The sequence below is a fragment of the Egretta garzetta genome, unplaced genomic scaffold (genome assembly GCF_000687185.1).
Source record: "Egretta garzetta isolate BGI_Z169 unplaced genomic scaffold, ASM68718v1 scaffold439, whole genome shotgun sequence".
Classification (NCBI taxonomy): Eukaryota; Metazoa; Chordata; class Aves; order Pelecaniformes; family Ardeidae; genus Egretta; species Egretta garzetta.
Genome location: NW_009260803.1, coordinates 1,603,992 through 1,621,703, shown reverse-complemented (window position 1 = coordinate 1,621,703; position 17,712 = coordinate 1,603,992). Strand labels below are relative to the sequence as shown.

Genomic DNA, 17,712 nt, shown 5'->3' with positions numbered 1-17,712 from the left:
AGAGTTCTGTGTAACTGTTGGAAGACCTGATACTTAACACAGATCTAGGCCTATATCTGACTCATGGTTGTCCATGTATAGGTTCCAGTTACTTTCTCTACACATTTACCTGTCTTCAGCTTATTTCTCTTTTGTACCTCACTGAGTTTTCTCAAGATACCCCTTTCTATTCCCATACCCCTAATTTCCTTTGTAGTCCACATTTTCCTCGCTCTTCCTCCTCTCTGTTTCTGGAAAAAAAAATACTTTGGGCTCATCCAGGTGTACAGCCATTTCTGTCTCCTTCCCTTGTCTAAAACCTTGACTCTGCTGTATCCCAAGCCTTGCTTACTCCCTCCAGCCCCATGTTACAGTCCTGGCATTAGCACAGCAGTCACTGTGATAAATCAAAGCATCTGATCCTCTTCTGTCACCTACCAGTTACACTTAAGAGTAATTTCATTTTTCTGTGGTCCATTAGGAACAGGATGTTCAGTGACCTTAAAGGAATACTAGGAATTACTGTTACACCTTTAAACAGGCAACCTGCCCTTGGTCCATGTTTCATAAGGTCATACAACTTTTCCTGTGACATCTTTGAATTTTTGAAGAAATTCTATGCTGGTTGTTCACATGACACAAGGCCTTTATGGGTTTTTTTTCATTGTTTGAAATGTTGTCTTTCCTCCATTCAGTATTGTGGAAGTTCATTACCTAGGATCAACTAATACCAATGTGGTTGTGATACTGAGTTTAGTGGTGCCGAGTATCTATTCTTTGTGTAGAAAACCACACAAAGAATAAAAGCAGAAGATAATTAAAAATAAAATTATACTTAGTGTGGTTTTATTTTTTTGGAAAAGTTGTTAAGCTGATAGCAACATATGTAGGATTGGAGCCTTTAATTTACTTCAGGAGGAGTTCACATTAAGGTGTGTGTTGCATATTGAGACACCAGACTTGCTTCAGCTTTTGTCTCTTATTTTACTTTTAGTGACTACAAAAACCTGTTGTTTGAGTTCATTCTGTTAACCTTTATGCATTCTGTAAGTCTGGAAGAATTACTCAGAATTCTGTAACGTTGTTTTAAGAACTTGTTAACAGAAAGAAAAATTCCTATCTCACAATTGTACCGTTTCCCCTCCCTGGCCCCCAGTTTTCCCTCAATGTGTTTATCCCTTCTTATTTGTACAGTGGGCAGTTTTTCAGAGCACTTAGACCAGATAAACGGAAGAAGTGAGAGTGTGGACAGTACAGATAACTCCTCAAAGCCACGCAGTGAAGTTGCATCTCACATGGCTCGTCAGCGATTAGAAAGCACAGAGAAAAAGAAGATCTCTGGAAAAGTGACAAAGTCCCTTTCTGCAAGTGCTTTGTCCCTCATGATCCCAGGAGGTAGAGATAAATCATTTTCTTTGAAATGTTATGATTTATGCATACTTGATGGTTTATGATGTAAATGCAAGATTTTGGAGATTCCAGAATGTATTCTGTCTCACACTTTTTTGTTTCTCTTGTTCGCATGCGTTACTAGATGGTGCAATCTCGTCAGCGAGTTACAGTGGTCTCATTACAGCTGAGGGACCTTCTCTGACAGGCAAAAATGGAGCTTAGTGGTGACTACCCTTTGTTCAACCATGTGCATGAGCAACGGGATGCAGGCTTCAGACCTTGGCCCATCCTACAGCAGGGGTGTAGCTTAAGTTTTAAGTAGCTCACTATTACAGCTCCAAGAACAGCTGTTTGTTACAGCAGCACATTCAGCTTCACTAGTTCTCTCTCATCTCCCATAAGGAAAGGTGGTAAAGTGGAGAGAAGTGTCACAAAACCAGAAATAGCATGTAGGCTTCTGTTTGTATTGTATTACATTGGCTTACAGGGAGTGCTCAAAATTTGAAGCCAGAAATATTGCTGTAAGTGGAAGTATAACAGTAGTTTGGAGTGTTTCCAGACGAAGCATGGGTGCTGACCTTTTTAATGGTTCAGAATCAAAGTCCAAATCTCCCGAAGTTTGAGGGATTTTTTTTCCAAAAGTGGGATTATGTCTCAACTTTGCACACTGGCTACATGCTGCTTTTAGACCTTAGGTGTAATATTTAAGTATCTGCTGGTCTGATAACATAACCCTGCACTTATTCCGAATGTTCAAAGGTGGCTTTGGCAGTAACTTCAGCAGGTTGCTTTGAGTCCTCAGGCTAGTAGAGAATTGTACAGTGTTGAACAGTTGGTTCTGGCTCTCTTAATTTCACCTGTCTTGGGGTTGTAAAGCACATGTGCTCTATGTGTTCCTTAATACCTTGGTGAGCAAACACTGTGCTGTATTGTGCATGTGTTTTGGAGACCTTGGAGAGGTGAACAGTCCATCTGTTCCCTATTACTGCAGGAATTTCTGATTTACCACGTTTTCTACCCTTTTTCACCATAGAGTTTAAAGAACAGCATAGGCTTCCTATGCCGAACCTATAATTCCAGCAGCTAACCATGAGGATTTTTTAATGAGATAAGTCAAGCGGAAAATGTTGAGTCTCAGTTCAAGGGGAGTATTTTGCCCCTGCTTGAATGAGGACAACTAAGTGACAATGAAAAGAATACTTAGCATTTCTGTGATGCTGTCCAAATGTGAACAATTATTCTGACAAAATGCATGAGACGGATGAAGATTACTTTATTTTTACAATGAGAAAGATAGCAGCGTGTGCTCAACCTGTTCAGGGCAGTGTTGACACTGAAAACTGCAAGTGGCTTGCAAACACTCTGGCTTTGTTCCTTGCATACTCTCTTTTTTCCGAATCCTATTTCTCTCCCAGATGTCATGTCCCTATAACAGTTACTAATGTGGTTATTTTTTTCCACTTGTAGAGGACCTGTAGTGCATGCCAATTAGAATCATGGAACGTTTTGGCCTGGAAGGGACCCCAGAGGTCATCTAGTCCAACCCCCCTGCAGTGAGCAGGGACACTGCTAACTAGATAAGGTTGCTTTTTTTTACTGAGATTAGCTGTCACAGGAGCGTGATATACACACAGGTTAATTAGACAGCCAAATAACACTCAAGAGTTTTTTATCAGTTTGATCTTTTACAGCTGCTGAATAAGAATCACTAAGTTCGGACATGATCTAGACCAACTTACTGTGCTCACTAAACTATGTTTTTCTTTCTGTTTAATCTCAGCATCATTCTATAAAATCCAAACTTAGCTTTGCCTACACCTAAAAATGTTGTCATTACATCTTTATCAACCAAAATTTTATATGCTACCTGTACCTAATACTGTCCAAAAAACCTACCTTATTTATGTTTGTCCATAAAATAAACTGCAGCAACAGACGGTCAGTGTTCCCAACCTGAGTCATGTGGCTGAGAGCCATAGGACATGTCCCACACACAGTAGAAAGCAGCGGGTGGGGGATCTGGGCATGTTTTCAGAGCCAGAGGATGACAGTGACATCCCCCTCGGGGCTTGGCTGTTCTGTGGGACTTCAGCATTAACCAGTGATACTGATCTCTGGGAGCCTCTGGTGACTCGCATCCAGGGAGTAGCATCTCTGCTGTCAGAGCATATCTGCCCTCACATGACATGGCTTGGCACAGACACCAAATCTGGAATCTTTCTGGGGTGCATTCCTTTGTAGAGCTGTCAGCCTGTTACAGTCACCAAAGTGTGTTCTCTGTTGCTGCAATTGTGTCTACATTTGCACAAGCATGAGCACATAGTGCTTGCAAAACAATGAAATAAAACGAAGCTGTAATTGATCGTTTTGTTGCAAGAAATTCTTGTGGTCTTATGTGATGTGGCAGAATGTAGAAATGGAGGCTTGGTACAAGCATTGAGTTACTGTCCTCTGTACCAGCTAGATGTTGTGGTTTAATTACAGTAATCTTTATCTATATATAACTGAAGCTAAAAAAACAGCTAGCACTTTGTGTAGCGCTGCTGGATGATTTGGGGGATGGTTTTCGGTATACACACAATAACATCTGCTACCAAACTCCGATTTTTCTTTTCATGAGTGTTTGTTAGGAAGAGGCTGAGAATTGTTCTTTCAAATTTAGCAGTGAGTATGTTTCCTATGTAAAAGGAAAAAGCAGTCTACATCTAACAGGTTAACTCTTGCATTAAAAAATACAGTTTATGCTACAGGGAAAGAAATCTAGTTCTAAGATCTGGTTGTTGGTTAAACTTCTCATTCACGAAGATACACACGAGCTGAGGAGGAGAGAATTTATTCAAAGACAATGATGTATTTTGACACAAAGGTGTCATAAAACTAAACAAATTCCCTGTTCTTTATCTGTATTTGTGTGTGCTCAGAATGTGCTCTGATAGGCAGATTTGTTTCTTCCAGATGTGTTTGGTGTTTCTCCTTTGGGAAGTCCTATGTCTCCTCATTCCCTATCATCTGATCCTTCGTCCTCCCGAGATTCATCTCCCAGCCGAGATTCATCAATTGCTGCTGCAAGTCCTCATCAACCGATAGTAATTCACAGTTCAGGAAAAAAGTATGGCTTCACCATCCGAGCAATCAGGGTGTATGTGGGTGACAGCGATATCTACACTGTGCACCATATCGTTTGGGTAAGATAATGTAGTTTTTTGCTTATATACAGCTGCAGAAAACTGTAGTGATGTATTTGCTTTTTATTTTTGTGCCTGTGGTATCTGTTCGGTGACAGCTGCTGTGTAAATCGTGATGATGTGCCAAACAATTTTCTTAGAATGAAATTCATGCCTGTACACAAGACCAGTGCTGGCTGTAGGGATGACACAAGCCACCTTTGGCAGAAGTGGTACCTTCTGGCACATGATGTTGGCCTGCATGGGCCACTTTCACTTTTGGCAAGTTTGCCAATTGTGAACAACCGTGTCCTAAGTTCAGAGTACTGTGGCTTAAAAGACCAAAGGGCTGGTGCAGCCCCTCTTTGACTGAGGGCAGGACTTGCAGAACAAGGAGATTGTAAACAGGAATTGTTGAATATACATGGATTTTATTAAACAGCATCAATTAAGGGATTCATGAAAGTCAACAGTATTTCACTAGACACAAGTAGGCTGATTTCAAGCACTGGCTTTCCTTTGTGTAGAAATGTGCAAATCATTTGGAGTTGTGAATACCTTTGAGGATTATATAGCACAGGAAAAAGACTGACTGTCTTGAATAAATCATGTATTTCTCAAGCTCTGTTCACTACTCATTTGAACGAAGGGAGACAGGCTAAAGGAAGAGACAGCAGTTCTTGCATTTCATTGGTTATCAGCCTCCTTAACTGTAAAATACATATTTATGGAAATACAGTTTTATTTATATTTATTTTATAATTGAGGTTGGTAACAAATTGTATATTTTATATAATTTATATACTATACATAAATAAATGTTATGTGTGTATGTATAAACTAAATAATTTCAGCTACCTTAAAATAATTTTGAAAAAAATATTATGAATATATCAAAAGCTTTGAAGTTTTGTACGATGCTTTGTTTTAAGTATGTATTGTCTGTTTTGAAGTAGCAATGCTACTGATGTGGTAGTGTATTACTCATTTTTCATTCATGTTGTTTACCTCTCAGACCTATTAATCCATCAAGAACATTCAATCTGGAGAATGGGATACATTAAAAAAGTTGGATTTCTTGCCATTGGTTAGCATCACATCAGTGAAAGGAAGGGAAGAAAATAGTACATTGCAGTAAAAGTGAAACCTTGGCTATTTTTTCAAAATACTATAGGTTTGGGGTTTTTTAGCTCTGTGAGCACTGTAGGTTTCAGTAGCAGCTGCATGACTTAAAATTCTTCAAAAGTTAATTATAAATATAATAAATTATTTAAGCCACCTTCAAAATAATTTGAAATTCAGTTTGTTTTGGTCCTTCACCCCCTTTGTGCTGCACTGTTCCCTCTTGTGGGCAGCCTGGTGAATTTGAACCAAATGAAAACCAATTGTTAACTATATGGTGGAGTTAATTTTTATCATGATTAGGGTATTGCATGTGACCACTGCCTTAATTACACTAGTATTTCTCAGTGTCAGATGTTAAAATCTTCATTTGATTCTGAAATTTTGCCATGGGGAGTGAATCACCCCTTAAAAACACCCTGCTATACAGAGCTTACTTAATGCCACTGGAAACAAGCAGTGTTTCAGGGAGCTTTGAAACCATTCCAGGCCCCGTTTAAGTAGTTGATAATGAAATGGCTGGTCTGGCTTTTCTTCTTCCTTTATATAACTTAATATCTGTACGTTTCCTTCATTGCCAACTGATTTTATAGAAAGAGTTAATTAAACAAAGCCTGCTCTTGAAAGTATGATGGTTAAACTGAAGTCCATTTTGTGTATATTCCCTTCATCTCTGATTTCCAGAATGTGGAAGAAGGAGGAGCGGCTTACCAAGCAGGCTTAAAAGCTGGAGACCTGATTACTCATATCAATGGAGAGCCAGTGCATGGCCTTGTTCATACAGAAGTCATTGAGTTGTTGTTAAAGGTAACTCTTGGACAACTGGAATACAAAAGCGCTTGCTGTTTTCACCAAGGACTGAGGGGTTATGTTTGTTTCCTTCAGAGATTAGTTACCAGATTTTGTGATTGTTCAAATTCTAAGCTACTATTGCACTGGAGAAAGGTCAATGACTTCCTATATCCTGCTATGATTGTAGTTTCTCTGCAATAAACTGGCACTGCTGCTGAGATAGCTGAAGGACATTCGAGGCATTGACACAAAAGAGATGTCTGTCTCTCAAAAAAATTGACATTTCCAAGCACTTTCTTAAATTCCCCCATCTTCATCAGGTAATTCAGGCTTTTGATGATGACACTACTTCTCATTTTCTCCTTTTAAAGTGACATTAGTGAAGAAAAGTAGAAACAAAAGAACATTAAATACTTTCTTGCCTACTGTACAGAACTTGCCTTTCATAATCTTAAGGCCCAAAAGTTTTTTGTCTCGTACATAGCCAGGCGCGCCCGACAGAGCTTCTTTTCTTAATGAAGTTCTGATCCTGCAGTTGGACTTTTATGAATAATCTACCACATTTTTCTCTTGTGGTGTTTTCTGAGGTCTATCCTATCAGAAAATTACAGTTTTTCCTTAAAAACAAACAAAAAAACCCCACAACTTTTTTCATGAATGCTAGTATCTTAGCTTTTCACTGTAGCTCATCATATTGCAGCTTTTATGTAATCTTTTCAGCACAGACTAATGTAGGTCAAAATTATTTTAGACAGCTGTATACTTATTATTTTATGAACAATTCATGGTGTTATATGCAGAGCTTTGCCTGTCAAAGGGAGCAGTCAAAAGATTGGAAAGCAATGAAGTAATGGGGAAATACAAATTGCTGACGAAAGATGCAAAATATGCTTTTTTCTTAAGTCTTTATTTTCCTTCTCTGGAACCAGGAGGAACTTCCAAGTTTTCCAATTTTGCAAGAAATGTACAAGAGAAAATTCTGTAATTTTAGGCAGCTGGGTCTGCAGTTGTTTTCTGTGTCAGATACAGAAAAAGGGAAATGTGGCAACCTGGCACACTACTTACAAGAGTAAATTCAAAATGGGAGATTGTTGTTTATCCAAATGTGCCATATCATAAATTAATTTGGGCTATTGGAATTCCTTTTAAAAGAAGTTCACTGTAGCAGTATACAGTGCTGGGCAGGAGGTACAGATTTTTAAAACATAATACAGGTATTTCCAGTTGATTTTATTTATTAAGTCACCTGTTCATGCAAACAGTCCTAAAAGCTTAACTTATATCTGTTAGCTGGTTTTGAACAAGATAAAAGGATTGTTTGGGATTGATAATGAAGACCTATGTCTTCTCCTCCATTTCATCATTGTAGCAGTCGGTATCTTGAGACGCGGATGGCCAGTGAATCAACCACTGCACAGTGACAGCTGTTCTTTGTGGGGAAAATACAGTGTTTCTGTAGAAAATCATTCACCTTGACAATTGTGGTCTTGATCAATCCTTGGTCTCCTCGTCTCTAGCTACAGCTGGAATTTCTCCTGGTCCTAAAGCTGGAATGGAGGAAGTTTAGGAGATTTGGCAAAATTTGAGAAGTTTCCAGCTGTCATTAGTCTGACACAAATTGGCCTGGCAACATCTGCGTAGGGCTCCCTGCACTGCCTGCTCTTACTCTGATGCTGGAATTCTGTCTCGTTGCATTCGCGTTTGTGGTGTAGCCCCAATTTAAGGCAGAGTAATCTTGTATTACTCACGCCTAAAGGTTCCTCCTCCATTTTGGCAGAGTGGTAACAAAGTCTCGGTAACGACAACCCCTTTTGAAAACACTTCCATCAAGACAGGACCTGCCAGGCGAAACAGCTACAGGAGCCGAATGGTCAGGCGCAGTAAGAAAACCAAGAAGAAAGAGAGTTTAGAGAGGTGAGTAATCCTTTTGTTTCATGGCGAATATGTTTCTCTCTGTGTGTGTATACATAACAATTAATTTAAAATATTGTTAATAGTTCTCTCTGTTGTCTTCTGCATCTTTTTACCTCTTTCTATGAGATCCTGTGATTGTAACATGTCCTTTGAATCCTGTTTTGCCTAAACTAGATCTGTTAAAATAACCCCTAAAAATATTGCATGGCACACACATAGATATGGGGGAAAAAGTGGATAACTGAGGTTGCATCTTAATTTGGTTTAAGTGTATCTTTTTGTACTTGTTTAATTAAACTTCATAGTGCTAAGTTTTTTATGGACATTTTTAGGTTAAGGTAAATTTATGTGTATTTTGTAAATGCATCGCTAGGTCTTTATAGGTAGTCCTTCAGTTTTGGTGGGCTCTTCAATTAAGAAAACGAACATTTATGCTCATAAGGAGCTAACCATTCTGAAAAACAGTGAGTAAATTTTAGTACAAGTAGGTTTAGTTACAATATCTATCTCGCCTATTAGCAAATCAGTATGTTTTCTAAACTTCGTGCTCTGACATGTGGTTTGCTTTCATGTAAACATAGTTTTAATATTTGCTTTTCTGAGGGCAATGGGAGAGGGAAGCAATGTCAGCTTGCGAGAGTTTTGCCTGTGCTAATCGCATCTTCTGTGCATCTTAACTTCTGATTAATGCTGTGCTCTTCTCACACTAGGAGAAGATCTCTCTTTAAAAAGCTGGCCAAGCAACCCTCTCCTCTTCTTCACACCAGCAGAAGTTTCTCCTGTCTGAACCGATCACTTTCATCAGGGGAGAGCTTGCCTGGGTCTCCAACCCACAGCTTATCTCCTAGATCACCTACCCCAAGCTACCGCTCTACTCCTGATTTTCCATCTGGTGAGTGTGAAGGAGTGCAGGGCAGAGGAAAAAGGCTGGAAGTCTCTTCTACTTCTTGTGAGCCCCCCAGATCTGTTACACTCTGCTAAGAGTAGTCAGCTCTGACAAGCATAATCATTGAACAGCTGATTTCTGTCTGGAAAAAGGGAAAAAGATTCCTGATGCAAAACCAAAGGTGATTTCATGATACAGAAGCACGTAAAAGGGAACTGTCTGCTAGGTTTGTCCCAGAGTTTAAATGCAAGTCCAGTGGCTGTAAGTTGAGTAATAAACAATTCAAGTTTGGAGTAAAAGGTAGAATCTTGCCTAGGAGAGGCTGATTGATAAAAGAATGAAATTGAGGAAAAGGTTCCTACATAATGGAACTAGCATGGGCAGTCATCAATGTGGATTTATTGCTGAAATACGTATCTTTCTGGCTCCTAAGAGCCTGCCCTTTTTTCCTATTTTACTTCTGTCATGGTTTTAGTGTGTTCTGAAAGTGACTGCTGTTATACAATCCCTTGGCAAAGGTAAACTATTTGGAAAGCCTTGATCATTGTTTTGAAGTGGCAGAAAGCATTAGCTGTTCTGTTTCAATAGAAGGAAGCAATAACTTAAGGGGAACAAGAGGGGGAAAGGGAGAAATAGCAACATAATTGGAATGATGAGGGGTTTATAGCCCAGTCACTCAAAACATTCCAAATTTTGGAACATTGTGGCAGCAGATGTCATGTAGGCCTTTTGGACCAGTGAAAGTTCTGTGTCTCGGTGAACATTGAGACAAGATTCAAAAAAGTCTTGCTCATCTTATGTTTGTTTTGTCTGTTTGTTTGTTCTTTTTGTAGGTACTAACTCTTCCCAGAGTAGCTCCCCTAGCTCAAGTGCTCCCAATTCTCCAGCTGGTTCAGGACACATAAGACCCAGCACTCTTCATGGCTTGGGTCCAAAGCTTGGTGGGCAAAGATACAGATCGGGAAGACGCAAATCAGCTGGCAGCATTCCTCTCTCTCCTCTTGCACGTACACCTTCTCCAACACCACAGCCGACATCCCCTCAGCGATCTCCATCACCATTGCTAGGACATTCAATTGGAAATACAAAAATAGCTCAATCTTTTCCTAGCAAAATGCACTCCCCTCCAACTATTGTAAGGCATATTGTTAGGCCAAAGAGTGCAGAGCCACCAAGATCTCCGCTGTTAAAGAGAGTCCAATCTGAAGAGAAACTTGCACCTTCTTATGGCAATGATAAGAAACACCTATGTTCACGAAAACACAGTCTGGAAGTGACCCAGGAAGAAGTGAATAGAGAATTGTCTCAAAGGGAAGTAACTCTTCAGAGCTTGGAGGAGAATGTGTGTGATGTGCCGTCACTCACGCGAGTCAGGCCTGCAGAGCAGGGCTGCTTGAAACGACCCATTTCCCGAAAATTAGGTAGGCAAGAATCCATTGATGAGCTGGACAGAGAGAAGCTGAAGGTCAAGATAGTTATGAAAAAGCAAGATTTTGCTGACAAAGTGAATGCTGCTATACGTGAACCTAGCAGTGAACCAGAACATCCCAATACCTTAAGATTGGAAGAAAGAGACAAAAAAGCATTCCAGAAGGTGTTAGAAAGATCAAATCAGTTTGAAACAAAAGTTGTGGCTTTGGAGGCCCAGTCAGCTGGTGGCATACTCAAAGACACCCTTCAAAAGAATGCAAACTTGAGATCAAATGATGGTGTTGCTTTAGATGCACAGATGTGTTATGGGCCCCCGCCTAATGAACTTGGTCATATTCCTTATGACTTTAAAAGAATTTCCCCTCCATGTACACTGCAGGATGTGCTACCTCAGTCCTCTGACAGGATGCTAAATGGAAAGGGAGAAAACACAGATAAAAATATACCAACAAAAGAGTTTGTCAAATTTGAAAGATTGGATGGTAAACTTGCAAATATTGATTATCTTAGAAAGAAAATGTCTATTGAAGAAAAAGATGACAGTGTCTGTCCAGTGCTAAAACCCAAATTGACATCAAATGTTCATGAATGCCTTCAACTTAATACAGCCAGACCCATAAACATACAGCAGGACTCCACTGCGGTTGCCGACGGTAGAGCATTTATCAGCAGTGCACATGCTGCTCAGATTAACTCTGTTTCTTTTGTTCCTCTCAAGACTTTGAATGGCCGAGCAGACATGAGTGTGGAAAAATCAGCCCTTATTTCCACTGAGGCTCCTGTCAGAAAAAGTCCATCAGAATATAAACTTGATGGGAGGTCTGTTTCCTGTTTGAAGCCAATAGAAGGCACACTAGACATTGCCTTACTTTCTGGGCCGCAGGCTTCGAAGACTGAACTGCCCGTGTGTGTGCTGCCAGAAGGACAGAGTGCCAGCAGTGATGGGGGATCTCCTAAACCTGCAGCGCCACAAGGGAGTGGTGGGAAGACAGAGCTGGCCTGTCAGAAAGAGCAGTCTTTAAGCTATTCAAAATCTGGCAAAGTAAATGTATCAGAGCCTCAGGTTCTGCAAACAAGCAAGAGTTCTCCAAATCCACCAGCCATCCCTCTGGCTGCAGAAACAGTGACAGAGAAAAAGGTTTCTAGTCCACAGACTAAAGGCAGTATTTCTGTTATTGAAGCTGTTCAAAAGAAAGACCCCTCCCCTTCAAAACAGAAGGACAATTCACTGGAGGCAAAGTCTTGTGTTATTCAAAGTCAGAGTGTTAAAACTGCTCAAACATACTCCAAACTGTCTGTTGTCCAAGGCACTCCTGAAAAAGCTGTAGGAAAAGAGAAGCAAATACCAAAGGAGTTGCCGGCCAAACAGGCAGTACCACAGAGAAGTTGTGAGCCTATCCCTGCAAAGGTAGAGGTGATCAGGGAGTCATCTCTGAAAGTATCTGTCTCAGATGTTCTGATAAGCTACTCCAAAAGCAATGAAAAAAATTGTGCTGATTTTGCCAATCCACCTCAGATGCAAGGAAAAATGCAGGCGGCTGCCCCCAAGGCACAACCTATGGATGGCAGAGATGCACTGAAACAGTTGGGCAAAGATGACAGCAGTGTTGCTGGTAGTTTTGTGGAAAGGGACATAACCAAGCAGAAAGTTCTCAGTGAGTCTAAGAAAGTTACTGCAGAGTCAACGAATGAAGCTCTTCCATCCAAACGGCCAATTCAACCCTCAACAGATGGTGATCCTAAAAATGAGAAGTCCACACTGGTTTCCTCTGTGCAGAAGGACAATGCCAAAGATTTAGGAAAGAAAGAGCAGAAACAGCTCACTGACATGAGGCTTCAAACTACTGAGAGAGAGCAGTCCAGTCAAGTTCCTTGGCAGCAACTTAACGCTTCAGGCTCACCTGCTGTGAGAGACACCGTAAGCAGAAACTGTGCTGTGGATGTTCACGTAGGTGTTCAAGAACATGTGAAGCCTGCTGCCACCTATGGAGAAAGCAGCAGTAATAAGCACAGGCCAGTCTCTGATATGAGTTCTTCTAAGTCAAAGTACTTGGATAAACAGATGTTGTCACAAAAACCATGCACTCCAACCGTAAAAGAAAAAGAAACTATTATTCAGGTGTCTACCAGCTCCCGGAAAGATGGGAAACATGCCAGCAAAAATGTGCTAGATCCCCCTTCTTCTGTTTCAGGCTCTTCGAAAAAAATGAACAATGAACATGTGCAGGCCGAAAGGCCTGTGAGTTTGGAGCGTGGCTCAGTAGCCACCACCCAGATAAGCAGCATCACTCCTGACACGAAACCCAAATCTTCTGCTGTTGGCCCGGTACCATCAGGCCCAGAGAATTCTAAGCAGATGCAGAAGCAAGAACCAGCAGGCTTGGGGGAATCTGCTGATCAAAAGCAACTTCACCTCAGTGAGAAACAAACCGTATCTGCAAAGTTTTCCACTGTGAAAGACTGTCTCTTGCTGAGCAAACAGGCAGATAGAAATCCTAGTAACCAGGTGATCCCTGCAGACAAAAGACCTGAAGGAAAAATATGCACTGATGCACTTTATGTTCAGCTTGACAGTGGGAAAGTAGAGGCTACTGTTTGCCTCGCAAACTGCGATGCTAGAGGCAAAGGAGCGGAAAAAGCGACTGCAAGTAGCAAAAGCCCTCAAGATTCAAAAGGGAAAGGACAAGTTAATCAAAAGCAGCCAGATGATGCAAACAAGCAGATTGCAATAAAACATTTGTCGGCTGCCAGCGGGCAGGGTTCTTGCCGTGTGGCTGCAACACCAGGAAAGCCGCTGACTTGTTCAGCCAATTTCTCTGAATGTAGACAAGAAGTGTCTGTTTTGTCTTCAGTGAAGAGCGATGCATCTTCAGCAAAGGTTAAAGTGGGCTCGCCTGAGCTTCCTGCAACCTGCAAGGAACTAAATAAGAAAAGCACCTCTTCCCCAGGAAGCGGTAAGGCAGAAATGACTAAAAGTGTTTCACTGATGGCCTTGCACAGCACTGCTGTTGTAGTAGAAGCCCACTATCCTGCTCCAAACCTTGGGGGGAAACCTGGAAATCAAGAAAAGTCTTCTTTTGTTAACACTGTGGATGTAAAGGGAAAAGATGCCATTCAGGCTCAGCAGTCTGCTTCAAGAAAACAGAATGTAGGTAAAGATTTATCCAGGTCAGCAACCACACCTGACCGCCCTAACGCACTTTCTAATGACAAAGACTCAGCTCGGCAGCGGCGAGGAAAGGAAGCTTCGCGGAGCAGTCCTCACAAAAAATCCTGTTAAGACCTGGTAGATGTGGATTCAGGACTAGCTGAAACAATGTCAATATACTGGACTGCCTTTAAACCAGCACTGTGTTGTGTCTTTGTGCATCAGAGCTTTCATGTCACTGAAGAGAAAAGGGGATATATAAAGAGAGAACTTTTTTTTTTTTTCAAAATGCCTTCCCAATTGTAACCGGTAAAACTGTTACCATATAGTATTTGTACAAAAATACCTTTACAGCTGAGAGCTGTTGAAGAAAAATTTCTTCTGTAAATACCTAGCAATGTGTTTGGGGATTGAATGTAGCATATATACTTTGCTGCTGATTGCATTGTTTACTCTCCCCTTTTTTAAGATAGTTGCTTTGCCACTTATTTGCCATACTCTAATATGAAACGGAACTGTTAAAACCCAGACCTGGCATGGATGTGCACAAGCATTGGTCTGACTGGAAAACAAAAACAGGCCACATTTTTACTTACTAAAAATTCTAGATAGTGGTTAAAAAAAAATACTAGTACAGAATAAGTACGGTGACTTATTGTGAGTTTTTACATGTATTTTTAATAATCCGGTTTTGATAGTACTGTACCTGGCTGACTGCTCCACCAGATCTAACACAAGACCTGACTGCATCTCCCTACCACGCAAAGCCTGTCTCTTGGAGTAGGTGTCGTTACAGCTGCGGGAGGACCACTTGGTTATCAGGGCATCCCAGCAAGAGTCGTGTTCTCTGGTGAGGTGGTAGTTCTCGTCTTGTCTGCCGGGAGCGTGTCCTGTGACCTTCACCTCAGGCAAGGCTGAGACTCTGAAGCACATGCCGTGTGCTTAGTTTTTGCTGCAATCCTCTCTTGAGTTCCTTGAGCTTTTTTAAATTCAGGCCCTTACAGTGTGAGGCACAAGTATAAGCACATGACTTGCAGTACTAGTATGTTCATCCCTGTTTTTTAATAGATTTAGAGAGTATGTATTACCATGGCATTTGGGTCTGCATAATTAGCTTCATACAGCCGTAGCTTTTTTTCTGTTCTATGACCAGTAAGGTAAAAAGGAAAAAAAGCAGTTTCGGTATCATATCTTCAAAAAGTTCAGGACACCCGATACATTTTAATACATAGCTGGGGCCTTATGTTGTAGACTTAACTTGCTGTTTTTAGCAAGTAATTCTGGGTTTCACATTTCTAAATGCATTGAGTAGCTCCATACATTTCATAACATCATCTTTTTATTTGTATGCAAAAAACCTAGATACTGTAATTACTAAAAAAGCATTTTGTAACAAAGGAACCTGTTGGAGCTATTTGGTGCTAGAATGTGACTGTCTTTTTACTTTTGCTAAGCCTTATTTAAATTTTGTATACTGTGGAACATGTAGACTTCAATCATTTTAGTGTGGAGGTATTTTAGTTTGTTTTGAAGGATGAAAGGTAAAATTTGAAACATGTACAGAAGCACTACAAAATACCCCTGCAGATGCCTGGTTTTTAATGATTGGGATCAATAGACCGGTGGTTTTACTTATTTCTGTTATATGTACCCACAGTAGAGCTAGGCCCTTACCTGTTTCATCAGGGCTTAGGGGATTGTCTTTCTGTCAAAAGCTAGAATAGTGTTCACAAAAGCACAGTGTAATCTTGACTTGGAGGTTTGTATGACAGCTGACAGTGTGCAGAATTCATTTCCCTCTGGTGAAAACTTTATTATACTGATTAGTTGAGTTGGATTACAGTAAATCTGTCATGGAAAGATAATATCACAAACAAGTCCTGATTTTTTTCATGCGGCCCTAGAACATTCATACTGCCTTTGATGCATTCACAGAGGAGCTAGTGAGCAGTGGATAATATTTTTTTGAGCAGTTTTAAAGATAAAATGGTCTCGACATTTACAGTTCATCTGTGCTTTGGCAGTTACTACAAATGAACGCTAATGCACTTCAAAATAACATTTCTGTCTGGGAGGTATTTCCTAGTTTACAGTCTTCTGCATTTTTTCAACTATCCTCTTGTTTCCTTTAAAGCACATCTAGCTATTTGTTTACAGTATACCTTTATGTATATTTTGTATAGTTCATTATCAGTTCTGACAAATAAGTTCTTTGCATTTTGGAAGTGTAACAGTGCTTAAGAATGTGTTTATGTAGTACCTGTTTGTTGGTGTTTACCTTATCAGTAAGCTGTTAGAGATCCTTCTCCCTGTGTGCTACTTGGTCAGTCTTTATGTGATTGTAGATCTGATGTGTTCTTTTGTAGACTTCCTGCTGTAGACTCCTCAGCTTACCAAAACAAAAAAAAAAAAAAAAAAAAAAAAGAAAGGAAAGGAAAAAAAAATTTGTTAGGGTCTGTGCAATAAAGTGTTTGCAGTCTTATTTTCTCTAAGAAACTCCTTATGGATGTCATAATTGTTGTATATTGAACACGATTATTTATACTTATGCAGTTGCATAACATTGAAATAAAAATCCAGCATGAAACACTGTTGTGTTGGCATTTTTCCTTGAACCACTTTCACTCCTGTAGCTTAAGGCACGGATCTGCTCTGCTCAGAGGCGGGCAGCTGTGAGGTTTTTCGTCCTCTGGGGCCAACCCAGCGCACCCCTTAAGGCACGTGCTGGCCAAGGGGTTTGCACGAAGAAATGCAGCTTAGTCTGGAGGTAGAGGTGGTCTGCACAGCTGAGTATCTCATTGCAGGCAGTGGCTGGAACTGCTGCGCTGCTGTTGGGTGGGTAGGCACGGCGTGATGATGGACGGCGTGTCCCAACTGGTACCCAACAGTAGCCTGTAATGTGACATTTAAATCTTTCCTCCAAAACACTTACCGTCATTCATTACAACAGGTCAGTAGGTTTATTAGTACTTTCTCAAAATAGCCAATCTTTATTAGGTTTTTTTATTCATGCTGAATGTTCAGCCTTAACAAATTCCTGGAACATGTGTAAGTGCAACATTTTCAGATTTGAAATCTCTACCTGTTGAGTGTCATCAAATCTCCCTTTGTTTTTTTTCTCAGAAGATAAAATAGATGCAGCGAACCAGATAGGGGAGATGGAGCAGAGCACCTTAGTATCCCATGTCCTCTTTGATGAAGAAAAAGCCTTTTGGCAGGAGGAGCAACAGTGCGGGATTATTGCTCCCCTGATTTTCATCTTTCCACTTCTTGCAGAGGAGCAGCGCCTGTTAAAATACATGCGTCTTTACTGTTCCATTGCCAGTAGCTCTCCAGAGCTGGTTGGCGTGTGCCAGGAACTGTTTGCCCAGCAGGGGAGGGAGGTATTTTTGTTCACATTTCATTATTGCATTGTTTTCTCTGTGGTTTTCCTCCATACAAAACCAAGTGCAGCAGTGTTCCAACATCATCTGTGCTGCTTTGCTCTCCATTTGAAACCAATAGGTGAGGGGAAGCTGCAGGTCACCCCCAACCATTCTAACTTGCTGCAACCCAGCAGAAGGCAGACAGTCTGCAAAACTGGTGCACTGGCAGGGGCGTGTGATGAGGAGGGGAGAGCAGGATCTGGCAGCTCAGGGAAAGGAAGTTTAGTACTAGAGTTGAGGACGGACTCTGGGTCTGGCTGCTGTGCCATCTCTGGCTGCCGACAGCAGTGGTCCCCTCTGCCTGGGGAGGCGTAGGAACCTGCACGCCCGGAGTGAGTCTCCACAGTGCTCAGGGCCAGGGGAAAGGGGCGGTGTAAAGGGTTCAGGTTGAGGAAGAAGCCGAGAGAGAAAGGTCACCAGTATTGTATCTGGCAGGGCCTGTCATCCTCACTTCCACTG

The 17,712-nt window shown here is 41.0% G+C and overlaps 1 protein-coding gene across 1 annotated transcript in view; it reads left to right on the top strand.

The window, feature by feature from the left end:
- The window catches only part of MAST4 (microtubule associated serine/threonine kinase family member 4), a 249,307-nt gene extending 233,683 nt beyond the window's left edge, over nucleotides 1-15,624 (top strand). Inside the window, exons 25-30 of the mRNA XM_009646872.2 lie at nucleotides 1,174-1,374; nucleotides 4,327-4,556; nucleotides 6,342-6,464; nucleotides 8,227-8,363; nucleotides 9,074-9,255; nucleotides 10,083-15,624. Of these exons, the coding sequence (XP_009645167.2) occupies nucleotides 1,174-1,374; nucleotides 4,327-4,556; nucleotides 6,342-6,464; nucleotides 8,227-8,363; nucleotides 9,074-9,255; nucleotides 10,083-13,960 (4,751 nt within the window). The 3' untranslated portion in view covers nucleotides 13,961-15,624. The remainder of the gene's footprint in view (nucleotides 1-1,173; nucleotides 1,375-4,326; nucleotides 4,557-6,341; nucleotides 6,465-8,226; nucleotides 8,364-9,073; nucleotides 9,256-10,082) is intronic.
- Nucleotides 15,625-17,712: the final 2,088 nt, after the last annotated feature.